The sequence below is a fragment of the Bufo gargarizans genome, chromosome 8, assembly GCF_014858855.1.
Source record: "Bufo gargarizans isolate SCDJY-AF-19 chromosome 8, ASM1485885v1, whole genome shotgun sequence".
Classification (NCBI taxonomy): Eukaryota; Metazoa; Chordata; class Amphibia; order Anura; family Bufonidae; genus Bufo; species Bufo gargarizans.
The window spans coordinates 102,267,716-102,287,830 of record NC_058087.1 but is presented as its reverse complement, the minus strand read 5'-3'; the positions used below and the strand labels follow the sequence as shown (position 1 = coordinate 102,287,830).

At 44.1% G+C, this 20,115-nt stretch overlaps 1 protein-coding gene across 1 annotated transcript in view; it reads left to right on the top strand.

Annotated features, from left to right (window-relative positions):
• The window catches only part of MFSD6 (major facilitator superfamily domain containing 6), a 286,969-nt gene that overhangs the window by 58,432 nt on the left and 208,422 nt on the right, over positions 1-20,115 (top strand). Inside the window, exon 2 of the mRNA XM_044303296.1 lies at positions 17,518-19,087. Within this exon, the coding sequence (XP_044159231.1) occupies positions 17,565-19,087 (1,523 nt within the window). The 5' untranslated portion in view covers positions 17,518-17,564. The remainder of the gene's footprint in view (positions 1-17,517; positions 19,088-20,115) is intronic.

The following is a 20,115-nucleotide window of genomic DNA, read 5'->3' as shown; positions in this document are numbered from 1 at the left end:
AGATTTTACCGGGCGCCTTGGCTTCAAACAATACATCCCAAGCAAGCGCGCCCGGTATGGGGTCAAATTGTATAAGCTCTGTGAAAGGGCCACAGGCTATACCCACAAATTTCGGATCTATGAGGGAAAAGATCAGACCCTGGAGCCGGTCGGTTGCCCTGACTACCTGGGGAGCAGTGGGAAGACAGTCTGGGACTTGGTGTCACCCTTATTCGGCAAGGGGTACCATCTTTATGTGGACAATTTCTACACAAGTGTGGCCCTCTTTAGGCATTTGTTTCTAGAACAGATTGGCGCCTGTGGCTTCCCCCAATGGCTCGTTAGCACCCGTCTTGCAAGGAGGCAGAGGGCCGCATTGTGTAACGAAGAACTGCTTGCGGTGAAATGGAGAGACAAGCGTGACGTTTACATGCTCTCCTCCATTCACGCAGACACAATACAAATTGAGCGAGCAACCCGTGTCATTGAAAAGCCCCTCTCAGTCCACGACTATAACCTTCACATGGGAGGGGTGGACTTCAATGACCAGATGTTGTCTCCGTATTTAGTTTCCCGCAGAACCAGACACTGGTATAAGAAGGTGTCTGTATATTTAATTCAATTGGCTCTGTATAATAGTTTTGTTCTCTACAGTAAGGCTGGGAGAATTGGATCCTTCCTCAAATTTCAGGAAGAGATCATCGAGAACCTCCTGTACCCAGGAGGTTCCGTGGCCCCATCCACCAGTGTAGTTAGCCGTCTACACGAGCGACATTTCCCCAATGTCGTTCCTGGTACCTCAACCCAACAGTCACCCCGAAAAAGATGTTGTGTCTGTAGCAGGAGTGGAATAAGGCGTGACACCCGCTATTTCTGTCCTGACCACCCTGCCCTATGCTTTGGAGAGTGTTTCCGGAAGTACCACACACAGGTACACCTAGCATAGGGATCATCTTACCAGGACAGGCACACAGGGCTATTATGGCCCATTCACGCACAGCTGCTGAAAACCTCTCCTTTCACCTGGGACAAAGTGCATAACTCACTTCGCCACATCTTTGGGCGATTTGCGCTTTGCACATTGACCCATGGGGAAGGAGAGGTTTGTTCTATAAAGGTAAAAAAAAAAAAAACACCAGTAAGCAAAAAGGTTCATGTTTAGTTCAAAAAGTTAAAGTTTATATGTTCTTTTCCAAAGTTAATAAAATTATATCGTTGCGGACTGGTTTTTTCAACTTCCAGTTGGACCAACCGATCGACTAGCTGCAGCACTGATGTGCATTCTGACAGGAGCATTGCGCTGCTGTCAGATTACACGCAAGTCGGTGTATGCGGCGCTGCAAGACGAGATTTGTACTCTGCAGTAAAAGATACGTTTGCCAAGTCATACGAGCTGAGGAGGAGGCGGCGTTCCTATGCTTTGGCAAACACTTTGTATAGAAAAAAAATATGAAAAATCCCGGCAATGATTTATTCATCCACATAGATTGGTGTGAATTGAGAAATCTGGTTTACCAGGGCATACGAGCTAAGTGGGTATGGATGATGGGCGGACTCGTATGTCCTGGCAGACGCCTTTCCCCTCCCTTTTTTTTTTTTTTGGCAGAGATTTTTTTCATCCACATTGATCGAAGCGAATGAAGAAATCTGTGCCGTTCATTTTTTTTCTTTCAGAACAGAGGCTGAACGGAAAAAAAAATCTCATTACCTGTATGCTCAATATAAGGAGAATAGCAGAAACTCCTAATGCTGGCCATATATGTAATGATTGCGGAGACCCTCAAATGCCAGGGCAGTACAAACACCCCACAACTGACCCCATTTTGGAAAGAAGACACCCCAAGGTATTTGCTGAGGGGCATATTGAGTCCATGAAAGATTTAAATTTTTGTCCTAAGTTAGCGGAAAGTGAGACTTTGTGAGAAAAAACTAAAAGAAAAAACAATTTCCGCTAACTTATGCCAAAAAAATACATTTCCATGAACTTGCCAGGCCCCTCATTGAATACCTTGGGGTGTCTTCTTTCCAAAGTGGGGTCACATGTGGGGTATTTATACTACCCTGGCTTTTTAGGGGCCCTAAAGCGTGAGAAGAAGTCTGGGATCCAAATGTCTAAAAATGCCCTCCTAAAAGGAATTTGGGCACCTTTGCACATCTAAGCTGCAAAAAATTTTTATGCATTTGGATTCCGTTAGGGGTATGGTGAGTTCATGTGAGATTTTATTTTTTGACACAAGTTAGTGGAATATGAGACTTTGTAAGAAAAAACAAAAAAATAAATCAATTTCCGCTAACTTGTGCCCAAAAAAATGTCTGACTGGAGCCTGACAGGGGGGTGATCAGGGAGTCTATATGGGCTGATCACCCCCCTGTAAGGCTCCATTTAGTCGTCCGTAAGTGTTTTGTGGATCCGAGCCATAGATGCGTGGATCCGTAAAACACATACGGGCGTCTGAATGGAGCCTTACAGGGGGGTGATCAATGACAGGGGGGTGATCAGGGAGTCTATATGGGGTGATCAGGGGTTCATAAGGGGTTAATAAGTGACAGGGGGGGTGTAGTGTAGTGGTGGTTGGTGCTACTTTACTGAGCTACCTGTGTCCTCTGGTGGTCGATCCAAGCAAAAGGGACCACCAGAGGACCAGGTAGCAGGTATATTAGACGCTGTTATCAAAACAGCGTCTAATATACCTGTTAGGGGTTAAAAAAAATCGCATCTACAGCCTGCCAGCGAATGATCGCCGCTGGCAGGCTGTAGATCCTGTGAACGCCCGTTCACAGGAAGTCTCACCTCTCGCGAGAAGACGCATGAATGCGTCCAGGAGGAATGAATCGACCGCGGTTAAACAGCTCTCCTTTAGGAATTTGGAACGCTTCTTGGAGTTGTAGGAAGGATTTTAAGGTGTCCTTCTGATAAAGCTGGCTCATAAATTTGATACCTCTTTCTCTCCATGTGCGCAGCCCTAAGTCCCGGAAATGGAGTTCCAGTAGTTGTATTGGAGAAATGCCGGGCAGTGACATTGGTATGTGGGGACTCTTTTGGTGGAATGTACGCCAATGAAATATTGATGCCTCCACTAAAGGGGCAATTGTGGGGTTTCAGCTGGGGATACGCTCATACTATTGATCAAGAGGGCTCTTAGTAGGAGTCTGGGTGGCTTCTATTTGAACCCATGGGGCAGATATTTCCATCGACCACCAATTTCTCAGGGCCTGGATTTGGGAGGCCAGGAAGTAGTCCTGTAAATTAGGGAGACCTAACCACTCCCCCCCCCATGGTCTTTGGTTTAGATTAGGTAGTAGCTGAAATTCAGTTTTTTTTCCAGCCCAAACAAAGTTATTGAGCATGCCCTTCAAAAAAATTGGCTGGGGATTTTTATGGGGATGTTTAAATGTGACTAAAAGTTTTGGTAGGATAAGCATTTGGACGGACGCAATGCGACCTATCCAGGATATTTCATGCAATAAAATGAGTCACTAGGTTTCAACGGTACTTGCGCTGCTGGTCTCCCGAAATGAAGTGGGTTCTTCCTGAGTTCATACAATCTAGCAGAGGAAGAAAAACAGATACTAGGGAGGGGTCTAAAATTTGCGCCCACGAAACAGTTAAATAAATTTGAGACGTTCCTAGATATACACAGATTTGTGAAAAAACTGAACATTGCAAAATATTGCATAAGTAATCAGAGTGCCCCCTTGAGAAATGCAGTCAATGCACCATTGGTTGCGTCTGAAAAAGACGCAACCAAGGAAAAGGACATAATACACACCCAGCTTCGGGAAAAATCTAAAGTTTTTTCCGAAAAATACCAACAATGAATGCATTGATGCCTTTAACCGCCTCCGGACCGCCTAACGCAGATGTGCGGTCCGGAGGCGGCAGCGCTGCGCAGAGTCACGCATATACGCGTCATCTCGCGAGACGCGAGATGACGCGCTTTGCCGGCATGCGCAGTTCTGGCCGGCATTTCGTTAAGGGAGGTCGCGTCATCAGCTTGCCAGCCAATGATCGCGGCTGGCAAGCTGATGATTTTTAAAAAATCCAATGAGAAGCCAGATAACAGATCATATTAGTAAATATGATCTGTTATATGGCTGCCCTGCTCCTCTGGTGGTCCTTTTCGTCGGTTGGATCCAGCAGAGGAGCAGGCTTCACAGTGAGTAGCACCAACAGTACATACTTAGCCCCAGAGCACCCCAATTAACCCTTTGATCACCCCTTTGATCGCCCCTGTCAATTACTAGTGAAAGGAAAAAAGTGATCAGTGCAAACTGTCACTTTTTTTTTTTCACTGGTATTGACCGTTAGGTTTTAGGATAGTTTAGGCCCGCTGGTTAGGTAGTTTAGGGATTGGTTAGCGCCCAGCCCACCGCACCGCAGTCACTGATTCGCTGATTAGCGTATCGCTAATCAGCATTTGTACTTTTATAGTATCTGGAAGTGATCAAAACTGATTACGGTCAGATCTATAATAGTATTAGTGTCACTTTAGTTCGCCCTCCACCCAAAACGCAGTGTTTGCCCGATCAGGCCTGATCGGTCGCCAACACGTGTGTTCGCCCACACCCGCCCCACCGCAAGTGACCAAAAAATTTTTTTTTATTATCACTGCACATTCACTTTACACGCGCTGCGGCGATAAAAAAAAATCAGTTTTGATATTTTTTATCAACCGCAGCGGCCTTTCCGGTACTTCGCCAGCCTCCCCTTTGTAAGACAGGCTTGCTTTTTTTCTTGGGTAGTCTCAGGGAATACCCCTAAATTTAGTTGCCCAAATGTCAAACAGGGGGTATTCTTCTGAAAAGGGCTACAGGCTTCTGACCCAGTCGGATGAGGAATGGGAACCCTCATCTGATGAATCTAGCGGGTCAGAATACGAACCTGTAGAAAGCAGTGGCTCTCTGACCCAAAGTTCGGACGAGGAGGCTGAGGTCCCTGATAGCACCAGGCGTACCCGGCCCCGTGTCGCTAGGCCACAGGTTGAGCAGGATCCGCTTCAAGAGCAGCAGAGTGGGGCTGGTGCTGTCGGATTATGTGGTGAGGCATACACCAGCAGCACAGCCCTCCCTGGACCTAGTACCAGCACTGCCATACAACCTGGTGAAGTGGCGAGCACCAGAGGGGCAGTTGAAGCTGGTACGGTGGCACGAGCAGTAGTGACCCCGTCGCAGCCACCGCAAAGGCCCGTAGAGCCCCTAGAATCCCAGAGGTGCTGGCAAACCCTGATTGGCAGTCCCCAACTTCAGCCGCACCTGTAGTTTTCCCTTTCACTGCCCAGTCTGGAGTTCGGGTTGAGACAGCTCAGATCGGTTCGTCCCTGGGATTTTTTGAGCTGTTCTTGACTGCAGAGCCCTTAGACATAGTTGTGGCCGAAACAAACAGGTATGCCGCACAATTTATAACCGCCAACCCGGGAAGCTATTATGCCCAGCCTTTCCGGTGGAAACCAGTCCAAGTTTCCGAAATTAAAACTTTTCTGGGCCTTCTCCTCAACATGGGTCTAACTAAAAAGCATGAATTGCGGTCATATTGGTCCACGAACCCAATTCATCACATGCCCATGTTCTCTGCTGCAATGTCCAGGGCACGTTTTGAGGCCTTCCTGCACTTTAGCGACAACACCGCCTCCCGTCCCAGAGGCCAGTGTGCTTTTGACCGGCTCCGCAAAATTCGGCCCCTCATAGACCATTTCAACCTGAAATTTGCAGATTTTACCGGGCGCCTTGGCTTCAAACAATACATCCCAAGCAAGCGCGCCCGGTATGGGGTCAAATTGTATAAGCTCTGTGAAAGGGCCACAGGCTATACCCACAAATTTCGGATCTATGAGGGAAAAGATCAGACCCTGGAGCCGGTCGGTTGCCCTGACTACCTGGGGAGCAGTGGGAAGACAGTCTGGGACTTGGTGTCACCCTTATTCGGCAAGGGGTACCATCTTTATGTGGACAATTTCTACACAAGTGTGGCCCTCTTTAGGCATTTGTTTCTAGAACAGATTGGCGCCTGTGGCTTCCCCCAATGGCTCGTTAGCACCCGTCTTGCAAGGAGGCAGAGGGCCGCATTGTGTAACGAAGAACTGCTTGCGGTGAAATGGAGAGACAAGCGTGACGTTTACATGCTCTCCTCCATTCACGCAGACACAATACAAATTGAGCGAGCAACCCGTGTCATTGAAAAGCCCCTCTCAGTCCACGACTATAACCTTCACATGGGAGGGGTGGACTTCAATGACCAGATGTTGTCTCCGTATTTAGTTTCCCGCAGAACCAGACACTGGTATAAGAAGGTGTCTGTATATTTAATTCAATTGGCTCTGTATAATAGTTTTGTTCTCTACAGTAAGGCTGGGAGAATTGGATCCTTCCTCAAATTTCAGGAAGAGATCATCGAGAACCTCCTGTACCCAGGAGGTTCCGTGGCCCCATCCACCAGTGTAGTTAGCCGTCTACACGAGCGACATTTCCCCAATGTCGTTCCTGGTACCTCAACCCAACAGTCACCCCGAAAAAGATGTTGTGTCTGTAGCAGGAGTGGAATAAGGCGTGACACCCGCTATTTCTGTCCTGACCACCCTGCCCTATGCTTTGGAGAGTGTTTCCGGAAGTACCACACACAGGTACACCTAGCATAGGGATCATCTTACCAGGACAGGCACACAGGGCTATTATGGCCCATTCACGCACAGCTGCTGAAAACCTCTCCTTTCACCTGGGACAAAGTGCATAACTCACTTCGCCACATCTTTGGGCGATTTGCGCTTTGCACATTGACCCATGGGGAAGGAGAGGTTTGTTCTATAAAGGTAAAAAAAAAAAAACACCAGTAAGCAAAAAGGTTCATGTTTAGTTCAAAAAGTTAAAGTTTATATGTTCTTTTCCAAAGTTAATAAAATTATATCGTTGCGGACTGGTTTTTTCAACTTCCAGTTGGACCAACCGATCGACTAGCTGCAGCACTGATGTGCATTCTGACAGGAGCATTGCGCTGCTGTCAGATTACACGCAAGTCGGTGTATGCGGCGCTGCAAGACGAGATTTGTACTCTGCAGTAAAAGATACGTTTGCCAAGTCATACGAGCTGAGGAGGAGGCGGCGTTCCTATGCTTTGGCAAACACTTTGTATAGAAAAAAAATATGAAAAATCCCGGCAATGATTTATTCATCCACATAGATTGGTGTGAATTGAGAAATCTGGTTTACCAGGGCATACGAGCTAAGTGGGTATGGATGATGGGCGGACTCGTATGTCCTGGCAGACGCCTTTCCCCTCCCTTTTTTTTTTTTTTTTTTTTTTTTGGCAGAGATTTTTTTCATCCACATTGATCGAAGCGAATGAAGAAATCTGTGCCGTTCATTTTTTTTCTTTCAGAACAGAGGCTGAACGGAAAAAAAAATCTCATTACCTGTATGCTCAATATAAGGAGAATAGCAGAAACTCCTAATGCTGGCCATATATGTAATGATTGCGGAGACCCTCAAATGCCAGGGCAGTACAAACACCCCACAACTGACCCCATTTTGGAAAGAAGACACCCCAAGGTATTTGCTGAGGGGCATATTGAGTCCATGAAAGATTTAAATTTTTGTCCTAAGTTAGCGGAAAGTGAGACTTTGTGAGAAAAAACTAAAAGAAAAAACAATTTCCGCTAACTTATGCCAAAAAAATACATTTCCATGAACTTGCCAGGCCCCTCATTGAATACCTTGGGGTGTCTTCTTTCCAAAGTGGGGTCACATGTGGGGTATTTATACTACCCTGGCTTTTTAGGGGCCCTAAAGCGTGAGAAGAAGTCTGGGATCCAAATGTCTAAAAATGCCCTCCTAAAAGGAATTTGGGCACCTTTGCACATCTAAGCTGCAAAAAATTGTCACACGTGGTATCGCCGTACTCAGGAGAAGTTGGGGAATGTGTTTTGGGGTGTCATTTTACATATACCCATGCTGGGTGAGATAAATATCTTGGTCAAATGCCAACTTTGTATAAAAAAAAATGGGAAAAGTTGTCTTTTGCCAAGATATTTATCTCACCCAGCATGGGTATATGTAAAATGACACCCCAAAACACATTCCCCAACTTCTCCTGAGTACGGTGATACCAGATGTGTGAGACTTTTTTGCAGCCTAGGTGGGCAAAGGGACCCACATTCCAAAGTGCACCTTTCGGATTTCACCGGTCATTTTTTACAGATTTTGATTGCAAACTACTTCTCACACATATGGGCCCCTAAATTGCCAGGGCAGTATAACTACGCCACAAGTGACCCCATTTTGGAAAGACACCCCAAGGTATTCCGTGAGGGGCATGGCGAGTTCCTAGAATTTTTTATTTTTTGTCGCAAGTTAGTGGAATATGAGACTTTGTAAGGAAAAAAGAAAAAAAATAGAAAATCATCATTTTCTGCTAACTTGTGACAAAAAATAAATTCTAGGAACTCGCCGTGCCCCTCACGGAATACCTTGGGGTGTCTTCTTTCCAAAATGGGGTCACTTGTGGAGTAGTTATACTGCCCTGGCAATTTAGGGGCCCAAATGTGTGAGAAGTACTTTGCAATCAAAATGTGTAAAAAATGACCTGCGAAATCCGAAAGGTGCACTTTGGAATATGTGCCCCTTTGCCCACCTTGGCTGCAAAAAAGTGTCACACATATGGTATTGCCGTACTCAGGAGAAGTTGGGGAATGTGTTTTGGGGTGTCATTTTACATATACCCATGCTGGGTGAGAAAAATATCTTGGTCAAATGCCAACTTTGTTTAAAAAAATTGGAAAAGTTGTCTTTTGCCAAGATATTTATCTCACCCAGCATGGGTATATGTAAAATGACACCCCAAAACACATTCCCCAACTTCTCCTGAGAACGGCGATACCAGATGTGTGACACTTTTTTGCAGCCTAGGTGGGCAAAGGGACCCACATTCCAAAATGCACCTTTCGGATTTCACCGGTCATTTTTTACAGATTTTGATTGCAAAGTACTTCTCACACATATGGGTCCCTAAATTGCCAGGGTAGTATAATTACGCCACAAGTGACCCCATTTTGGAAAGAAGACACCTCAAGGTATTCCGTGAGTGGCATGGCGAGTTCCTAGAATTTTTTATTTTTTGTCGCAAGTGAGTGGAATATGAGACTTTGTAAGAAAAAAAAATAAAACAAATCATCATTTTCCGCCAACTTGTGACAAAAAATAAAAAGTTCTATGAACTCACTATGCCCATCAGCGAATACCTTAGGGTGTCTTCTTTCCGAAATGGGGTTATTTGTGGGGTTTGGGCATTGTAGAACCTCAGGAAACTTGACAGGTGCTCAGAAAGTCAGAGCTGCTTCAAAAAGCGGAAATTCACATTTTTGTACCATAGTTTGTAAATGCTATAACTTTTGCCCAAACCATTTTTTTTTTTTTGCCCAAACATTATTTTTTTAATCAGACATGTAGAACAATAAATTTAGCGAAAAATTTATATATGGATGTCGTTTTTTTTTTTGCAAAATTTTACAGCTGAAAGTGAAAAATGTAAGCTTTTGGCAAAAAAATCGTTACATTTTGATTAATAACAAAAAAAGTAAAAATGTCAGCAGCAATGAAATACCACCAAATGAAAGCTCTATTAGTGAGAAGAAAAGGAGGTAAAATTCATTTGGGTGGTAAGTTGCATGACCGAGCGATAAACAGTGAAAGTAGTGTAGTGCAGAAGTGTAAAAAGTGGCCTCAGACTTCAGAATGAGCTGGATAAAATGGAGAGTAAAAATAAGTATAATAATCTCTCTCTTAAGGAGAAAAAAGCCTTGCAAGATCTGGAAGCTAACCTTTTGATTGTAATAAAACCTGCAGATAAAAGGGGGGGGGGGGGGGGGGGAGGAGAAGTCGTGATGGATAAGGAGAGGAGAAATATGAGACGGAAATGTATAGACTATGTTGGCAGATGAGACTACATATAGGAAGTTAAAAAGTGACCCCACAAAAGAATATAAGAACACTTTGGATATATTATTAAGAGACTGTCTTAGGGATGATATATTAAATAAGAAGGAATTTGAATATCTAACAGTGAAATATCCAGTAACCCCTGTGATATATCACCTACCAAAAATACACAAGTGTTTCCTCCATCCCCCAGGTAGGCCCATAGTCTCGGGAATAAATTCTTACAAGTAGGATCACAGAGTACATAGATTTCCACCTACAAAAATATCACACGTATTCCTTCTTATTTGAAGGATACGGGTAGCGTATTAGATCTCATAAAAAAACTTGAGACATATGGAGAGGAGGTATGGCTGGCGACAGTCGATGTGACCTCCTTATACACCGTGATACCGAAGGCCCTAAGAGTAAAAGCCATAGAGAACCAGGTGTCAAAAGATCCATTAATGACAGACACGCAGGGTACTTTTATCGTGAGATGTGTGGAGTATTGTTTAGATCATAATTATTTTTGGTTTGACGGGAATATTTACGTCCAATGCACTGGAACCGCGATGGGCCCGAAATTCGCACCAAGTTTTGCGAATATTTTTATGGGGGCATGGGAGGAGGAGAACATTATCCCAATATTAGGAAGGAAAATTGATGGAGGTGAATTGCAGGTATGGAGGAGATTCATCAACGACTGCCTCTTAATCTGGGTAGGAGAAAAAAGTGGTCTGGAAGCACTCATTCAAAATTTGAATGAGAACAACTGGAATTTGCACTTTACCAGCAATATAAGCAATGTGGAGGTTAATTTCCTAGATCTGTGTATTTCTCTGGAAAATGGAAGGTTGGTCACGAAAACTTACTTTAAAGAAACAGACGTGAATGCATATATTGATAAGACTAGCTGCCTATATGGTTAGATAACATCCCAAAAGGGCAGTTTAAAAGAATAGCACGTAACTGTACAAAAGTAGAAGATTATAGGAAACAGAGTAAAGTGATTAAAGGAAGGTTTGTGGAAAAAGGATATGAGGAGGATGAGTTGGAAGAGTGCCGTAGAAATTTGGAGGTCTACACAACAGAGGGTGACTGTGGAAAAAGGAAAGGGATTTCCGCTTCATGTTCATGACGCAATATAATGTCAATACAGGGTTTTTGAAAAAAAGCAATTAAAAGAAACTAGGCAATATTGAAGAATGACCCCATTTTGGGGAAAGAGATACCAAGGAGGCCAGAAATAATATATATGAAGGCCCCTAATCTGAATACACGCTTAGTACATAGAGCAATTTCGACTGTCCCCAAAAAGAAAGACACGCAGAAATTCACATGGTGCGGCTTTTGTATAGCCTGCAAGAATAGAACCCTGAGAGAGAGAATGCAGCATGTGGGGGTAGTAAAGTCCACAGTAAATGGACAAGAGTTTAAAGTGAAAGGGGGTCTGTCCTGTAAGAATGAAGGGGTGATGTACGTACTGGAGTGCCCTTGTGGCCTCCAGTACGTGGGAAGAACCCTCAGAAAACTGGAAGTTAGAATACAGGAACACATCCGTAATATCAAAAAAGGTCTAACCACCCATAGTGTCTCTATGCGTTTTAGGCCCCATGCACACGGCCGTTGTTCACAGCCGTGTGCGGGCCGTGGAACCGCGGCCTGGATCCCTCCTGAGAGCAGGAGCGCACGGCGTCACTGGTTGCTATGACGCCGTGCGCTCCCTGCTGCCGGTACAGTAATACACTGGTATAGATCATACCAGTGTATTACTGTATAGCGGCGGCAGCAGGGAGCGCACGGCGTCATAGCAACCAGTGACGCCGTGCGCTCCTGCTCTCAGGAGGGATCCAGGCCGCGGTTCCACGGCCCGCACACGGCTGTGAACAACGGCCGTGTGCATGGGGCCTTAAGGAGCACCATGAGAAGAACCCTAGAGGTTTGAAGTTCATGGGAGTAGAATTAGTGAAACCCCATTGGCGGGGTGGTGACCCAGTTATGCGAATAAATAGAAGAGAGATCGAATGGATATACAGATGAGGCACCCTTCAACCCAAAGGGATGAATATAGAATTTGATCTCAAGCCGTGCCTGGTTTAGGTATATTTATGGTATTGACATTGCATTGTGCCGGAGTAGTGGAATAAGGAATTGTCCAGAAGGGGAGGGCACTCACCTGGACCAGTGAATTCATGAATGAAGCACTTTTGTAGTCAGTCATTGGTTGATCTAGCCGTGTTTAGAATATAACTCCCAAAGGGGAGAGTCAGCATGAAAAAACCATTGCGATTTATTGTGAAAACATTTTTGGTAAAGAGAGAAAAAAAAAAAAATGTAAGATTTTTTTTTAAAAAAAGTTTTGAAAATTTTTTTTTTTTTTGAGTGAAAGTTTTTAATGTTTCATGGAGTATATTTTATTTGCATTTTATTTATTTATTCTTTATGTATTTTATTTGGAAAATGAGCACTTTGGAGAAATCCCTGGAGCAATTAGATGTGCCAATCATCAGGTGTGCCATGTGGGGGGAAGGGGGTTAAGTAGCCGCCTACCCTAGGCATGGTAGATTCTCTCCCCTGACGAAGCTTTATGTGAAACCCGGGTCGGGCTGTGCGGAAAGAAATACTATCATATTGATATGCTGAATAACCTTTTTACTTCTGTGAGTATAATAAAACTGAAAGTTTTTACTGTGCCGGAGGTACTCTCACTATTGTGTGATTTATGACATCTTGCAGAAAAGCCTTTAACGATCCAGCATAGATTTGCTGAGTTTCAATCTGGGTTGAAGCACACCACTATCCAACTAAAGGGTGTCTGTCTTGAGCCAGAGAAAGTGATTACCTGCGTTCCTGGAAAAACGCCTTGTGTGAACAAGGAGCAGCGCGGTCCCACTACATTATCACCAGGATATTTCATGTTTGCCGTAGGTAGTGTGTCTTGTTTAATTATTTCCAGTAAGGGAATGTAGTTCAGTTGGTATAAGCGGGAGAGGACCGGGGGAATGGATATACCCAAGTATTGGACTTTGTCTTGCCTCCAATCTAGGGGGAATTTTTGTTTCAGGGACTGGAAGGTACAACTTGGAATATTTAAGGGTAAGATTTGTGATTTGGTCTCGTTTACTTTGTAGTATGACAGATGGCTATATTCTTCTATGACAGAAAAGGCTGCAGGTAGGGCTTTTTGAGACAAGGATAGAGATAAAAGAACGTCATCTGCGCAAAGTGAGATACAGTGGTTCGTATCGCCTATTTGTATACCGGAGATGTCTGGGTGTAGTCTTATTGCTTGGGCCAGAGCTTCCATGGCGAGGATAAAAATTAAAGGCGAGAGAGGACAGCCCTGTCTAATGCCATTTGATAGCAAGAAAGGTTTGGACAGAGTCCCATTTATAAATACTCTAGCTGAAGGCCTACCATAAAGCCCCTTTAGCTGTTACAAAGGCCTCTCCCAGCCCCAACACTCGTAACACGGAGAAGGCAAACGACAATTAAGGCAGTCGAACGCCTTCTCCAGCAAGGCTTGTTTCCTCTTACGGTTAACCCAGTCAATCAGGTTGAGAGCCCGACGTGTGTTGTCTGTTATCTGTCTACCTCTTAAGAACCCTGTCTGGTCTGGGTCTACTAGAGACGGCAGAACCTCGGACAGTCTATTTGCAAGTATTTTGGCATAGAGTTTTAGGTCCGTATTCAATAGGGAGATGGGCCTGTAGTTCTGAGGCTTATCCGTAGTTTTGCCTGGTTTCAGTAGAGCCACTATTGTGGCTGAAAGCATCTCATCAGGGAGGGTGCCCTCAGAGAAGGCCTTATTGAAAACTTGGGTCAAGTAAGGGGCAAGGAGGTTCTGGAAGGTTTTGTAATAGAGATTTGACAGCCCATCAGGACCTGGGGACTTATGTGCAGGGAGGTTAGATATTATTTTAGTGAGTTCTAATTGGGTGACAGGTTGTGATTGTAGATCTCTCTGGGTGGTGTTCAATTATGGGAGGTTAGGTTTATTCAGGAACATATTGATCTCTGATGGATTGGCCTTTTGGGTCTCGGGAGTCTTTAAGATTGTATAGTTTTGAATAATATTTAGCAAAGTGATCGGCTATAGCTTTCGTGTCATATATCCTGAATTTGTTAGGTGAGCTAGTTAAAAAGGGGATTCTAGATTTTTCCACACGGGATTTAAGGCGTTGGGCTAGAAGTTTGCCTGCTTTATCTTGTTAGTAATATTTGGCTTTAATAGATCTAAGGTCTCTTTCATATGTGACCAGGAGGCATTCCCTGAGTTGAGTTCTGAGCGATTCGGAGAGATTGGATCTGAAGTGCTCTATTAGAAGAGAATTGGGCTTTGAGTGTCTCCAGGGAGGTTAGTTGGGAAAGTATTTCTTGGATCCTTTTGTTCTTAGTTTTTTGGCTTGGTGGCCTAGTTTAATAAAAAAATACCTTGGATGCCCACCTTATGGGCATTCCAAAGGCTATATGGGCTGGAGACCGACAAGCTATTTAATAGAAATTATTCGGAAATGGCCTCTCTAATTCAATTCTGAATAAGGTGTCTTTGTGGTTGAATGCTTCTCTTATTGTGAGGGTAATGGCGGCGTGATCGGACCACTTAATGGTTCCTATGGTGGACTGAGAGGATAATTGGAGTAAAGGTCTACTAACTAGAAACGGGTCAATACGTGAGTACAGTAGGTTGCATGTACTTGTGAGTAGATAGAGTAAACTTTCTCAGATGCATGGTGTAACCTCCACACGTCATATGGTTCTTCCCGCAGAAGCAGAGGGTGGAGTACAGTATATGAGTTTCTGGTGGTGGATCGATTGAGGCGTCAGGTATGATATTGAAGTCACTGTATACAATGTGATGGCCTCTTTTCACCTTAGCTAGCACTCTGTTCAAGAAATGGATTTGGTGTTTATTGGGAGCGTAAACCACCACAATAGTGTAAGTAATATTGTTCACTGAGCACACCTGTATAATAAATCTGCCATTTGGGTCGGTAATTAGGGTACTAGGGGAAAAGGAAACTGATTTATTGAAAGCCAGTATGACTCCCCTCTGCTTCTTGCGGTAATGGGCTTGTATAACATGATGGAATTGGCAATGGTGGATTCTATGAGCATCTTTGTGCACTATATGGGTTTCTTGGACGCAGAGGATATCCTTTAGCTGTCACCGCTTCAGACCAGAGGTAGGATCTTTTTCTATAGGCTGTTAAGACCCTAAGCATTGATTGATATCAAGTTAAGACCCATGGGCAATAGTAGAGGAGCTCAACACTTCCCTGGGGGTGATTAGGCTCAACTCAGGATGGGTCACCCAGATTACCCAGTACGAAGAGGCATTCGTAACATGAACACTGGGGTAAGCTTATTAGCATGTGTGCATATGATATCTGAGACATGGTTTGTACCTAGAGACAAGAGGTAAAACATAAACCAATAACTATAAACCGGAGTGGGATAAACTTCCCATGGTGAATAACATTCCGGACTCCTACATTGAAGGGGGTAAAAGTCCAGGTTGAAGCCAAATAACTATGTAGTGCGCTCCTGCATACACACATCTAGAAGCTGGTCAATGCTTTGTATCCTTTTTTGCCTCTACTGTGTTCCACTCTGAGGTCACGCGTTGGGGATGAGAAGGGTAGGCCTCAGCCGGTCTGGATGGAGAAATGTTCCAGGACTTCAGTAGGCGGCATCCCTCTTCTAGTGAAGCGATGACTTGTTGTTTGCCATTGTGGGATAGTAGTAGTTTCACCGGGAAGCCCCATTTGTAAGCAATTTTGTGTTCTCTCAGAGCCACGGTGATCGGGGCAAGTAGGTGCCTTTGGTGCAAGGTTACTGCAGACAGGTCAGTGTAAAGCTTCACCGCCTGGTATGGTGCCGGCATTTCTGCGAGATGGTGGGCAGCTGCTAAGGCCGCCTCCTTTTGTTTGGAAAAAATGGATGCGGGCTAAAATGTCCCTAGGTATGCTATCAGGGAGATGCTTGGGCATGGGGCTCCTGTGGGCCCTGTCAATAATTAGGTCCATGGCGGAGTTCGATGGAAGGAGCTTTTGTAAGAAAGCTTGGAGAAAGTTCATGATGGCCCAATGTCCTCCGGTATACTCCAGAATGTAATATTGTTCCGCCTGGAGCGGTCCTCCAGGTCATTCAGCTTAGCCTTAATCTTTTCAATTTCTGCTGCCATTTCATCATGGCTGTCTATTAGCTGATTGTGGGACCCTGCAAATTCTCCCATTTTTGCTTCCACGTGGGAGACTCTAGAATCTAGGCCCGATATGTAGGCTTGGATAGGCGCTATTATGAATGCAAAGTCCCTATGTAGAGCTGAGCTGAAAGTAATCAGCATATCTTTGAGGAGATTCCCTGAGGAGGGTTCATCAGAGGTGGAGAACCCCTGTAACATAGAAGGGAAGGGCTGCGGGGGGACCCGGAGCTCGGCTCTCTAGCTGTCTCCTCCCGCAGCCTGGGCCTCTGTTTCGCTGGACTCCCTGTGGCGGGAGAAGTCGGTGACTGGGTTCCCGCGTTAGCCGGGGATGATCGAGACGCACTCCCACTTGCCTTGGATCCAGGTGGTGTCGTGCTCCGCTGAGAGGTTAGCCGCTGGAGGAGAGGGTCCAGTGCTCTGTATAGTCAGCGTGGAAGCTGCCACCAACAATGGCGGCAAATCTGCTGGGCACGTCGGAGAGGCATCTGGCTCTTTGTCGAAGTAGAAATCCAGTTTCTCCTGTTTCGCTTGGAGTCTTTTGCCTCTGGGCATCCTCAGCAATCGAAGGGCACCACTTGCCACCAGAATTATTACAGATGTCGGGGTATTAGTTGCTTTGTCAGGCGCTACTTGCAGGAGCTCAAGATTCAAGCGGCCATCTCACTTGGCAGCCAAGCCACGCCCCGTCATTTAATTTTTTTTAGGACGTTAGAAGGCTTAGAATTTTTGAAGTAATTTTTCCCATTTACAATACATCCTTTGGATCAAACCCATCTGCATTTTGGTTTTGATTATATTTCGATAGTCCTATTGCAGCTATATTTTTTCAGAGACCATTTGGTTGTATCGGGCTTTTCCACCTTCTCCCCTTTACACTAGTTTTGTCCTCCCATCTTTTCTTTCTACTACATTGACCTTGTAAATATTGAATGCTCCCATGTGGATTTCTGCTATACCAGACTCCAGAATAAGGGCTCGTTCACACGACTGGGCTGTTTTTGCGGTCCGCAAATTAAAAAAAATCGATGCCATCCGTGTGCCTTTCGCAATTTGCGGAACGGAACAGGAAGCCCATTATAGAAATGCCTATTCTTGTCCACAAAACGGACAATAATAGGACAGGACTCAGAATTTTTGTGGGGCCACGGAACGGAGCAACGGATGTGGACAGCACACAGTGCTGTCTGCATCTTTTGCTGACCCGTCAAAATAAATAGTTCCGTATATGGACCATATGCGAACGCAGAAAACTGCCCGTATACGGAACACAAAATACGTTTGTGTGAACGAGCACTAAGAGAAACCCATAGTTAAGAAAAGTACCCCTGCACCCGCATGACTGCTTGGCAGATTCGCTATGTTATAGTGTAGTATGTTACGTTACATGAAAATTGTTTCACATTTCACTCTTCTGTTACTTGCAGGGCAGCTGCATAATTACACTTGGGACTTCAACTACTTCTGAAAGGACATGGCTACGGGAGACAAAGTTGCCATATTGTTTGAGGATGAGGAGGAACAGAAGAGGAAATATGTCCTTGCTGATCCTTTCAATGGTGTTGCTCCAGAGCAAAACGTTCCTAGCGGAAATTCTGGTCGTTCTGATAATTTATCTGCAGAAGATGAGGATGTGGACTGGCTGGAAAAACACTGTGTCAAGATTAACAATGACCTTCTGATATCTAAAGTGTTCTACTTCTTTTTTTACTCTGCCTATGGATCGCTCTATCCCTTATTACCAGTGTACTATAAACAGTTAGGGATGTCTCCCAGCCAAAGTGGGTTATTAGTAGGAATTCGGTATTTTATTGAATTTTGCAGTGCCCCTTTCTGGGGAGTAATAGCTGACAGATTCAGAAAAGGAAAGGTGGTCTTACTGTTTTCAGTACTGTGCTGGGTTTTATTCAACTTAGGGATTGGTTTTGTAAAACCAGCAGCTTTAGTTTGTGTCCCTGATATGCCTATGCCAGTTAAACCTACTAACTCCAGTCCATTTGAAACAACTCCTTTGCCACTTACTTCTGTATCAACCCAATCTGTTAAAGGAAGTAGTACTATAGCCAAAAAGAAGCGGAAGAGGGATTTGCAGGGTGATCTTCTTGCATGGGAACTCTCTAATTCTGAAAAAATTGTTTATAAAGAGTCTTCTATCCTTTTACATCGGATGTTGAGGGAAGTTGCCAATGGCACGAGTGCACCAGCACTGTCTGGTCCTAGTGGAAACATTACAACAGCCATCATTACAACCACCATCACCACAAAGAGTCCTAATGCGGTGTTGCAGTATAAACAAGAAGATGTAGAAACCATATTCCTGTTAATTCTATTAGTAGTTATTATAGGAGAGTTTTTTAGTGCTCCAGCTGTTACTATTGTAGATTCTGTAACTCTCCAATATTTAGGCAAACACAGGGATCGCTATGGATTGCAGAGAATGTGGGGATCACTTGGCTGGGGATTAGCGATGTTGTCCATAGGAATAGGAATAGATCACACTCGCATCAATGTGATCATTGAAGGAAATGGCTGCACTGAGCCTGAATATAAAAACTATCGTATTGCCTTTATTGTCTTTGGCGTCTTGATGTCTTTGGCTCTAATTGTTTCAACACAATTTCATTTTTATTACCACCATTTAAAACCAAGTGAGGAACGCAGAGAAGATGTGGAGATCTCTCCTGTGGAAACAAGTTCCCAACAAGAATCTCAAGTACACAATCAGAATGAAGGAAGAAGTGAAGAAGAGACGGTCCAGAATTTCAGATTTTGGGATCTCGTCAAGATAATTTGCACAGTACAGTATGGCTCTGTTCTCTTTGTAGCCTGGTTCATGGGATTTGGTTATGGATATGTCTTCACCTTCCTTTTCTGGTACCTTGAGGACCTTAAAGGAACTACAACATTGTTTGGTGTCTGCTCTGTCCTGAGCCACATATCGGAGCTGACTGCTTACTTTTTTAGCCACAAGTTGATTGAATTAGTTGGTCACATCAGGTAAGTGTGTACGCTATTTGAATTCATTCATTGACAAATGATTTTACAAATTAAACAATTAAAAATAAATAAAAATATATTTGAAGTAACCTAGGTATTTTAGCAATGTTGTGCTGTTTGACCTTGATGCCATGTCTCAGATTCAGGCTGCTGCTCCCCTCCACAATGGTTCTTTGACATTATTTTAAGTCATTTGCATGGAGTTTCCTGCCGGTACTGGCTGTAGCCCAAATTTTATCACATTTTGGAATTTTGTTATAAAAACCTATAGCATGTGGAAGGTCTGGAATCATTAAACAATTAAGGGGGTTTTTATCATGAGTCATGTTTTTCTTGATTCTCATTGGAGTACTTTGCAGCAAAGTTATTAATCCAGCTGAAACTGAGCCATCAGGATGTGTAAAATGGAGCAGGTACTTTTAATTCAGGTTTTGGGATCCTCTGCTGGATCTCAAAACCTGAAATAAAAACGCAGATGTGAAAGTAGCCTGAGACTTTTTTGCAACTTTTTAAAAAGTCTTAGGGATAAGTCTGGAGTGAAATGCATTTAAACAGCCGCAAAAGTACAGTTTAATGTACTAATTAACTATAGCTGTAAACAAATGCACAACCTCTTTAGATCCATATAAAGATAGAAATAAAGTGCAAAAACAAGTCATATAAGACAATAACAACATAATCTTAATATAAATAAACATAATCCTGTCATTAAGACAGAATAAAAACTAGTAAGTTTTGCAGGGGTACGGGTAGATGGGGTGGTAGGACAAGGGCTGATGGGGGGGAAGTGGGGCTGGGTTTAGACATTTAGATGTTATTTATTCCTGCAGCTCTAATGCTCTGAGGATCACTGATCAGTAGATGACTCAAGTCAAGCCCCCCCCCCCTGCCATTTAGATATGTATGTTTGTTATTAATCATCATCCATTGTATTATGGAGCTCAGGTTTTTAATCTGAATTAGAGCTATAATTCAGAATATCCCCATGGTATATGAACAGTGAGTTGAAAGCAGCTTAGTATGTGGTG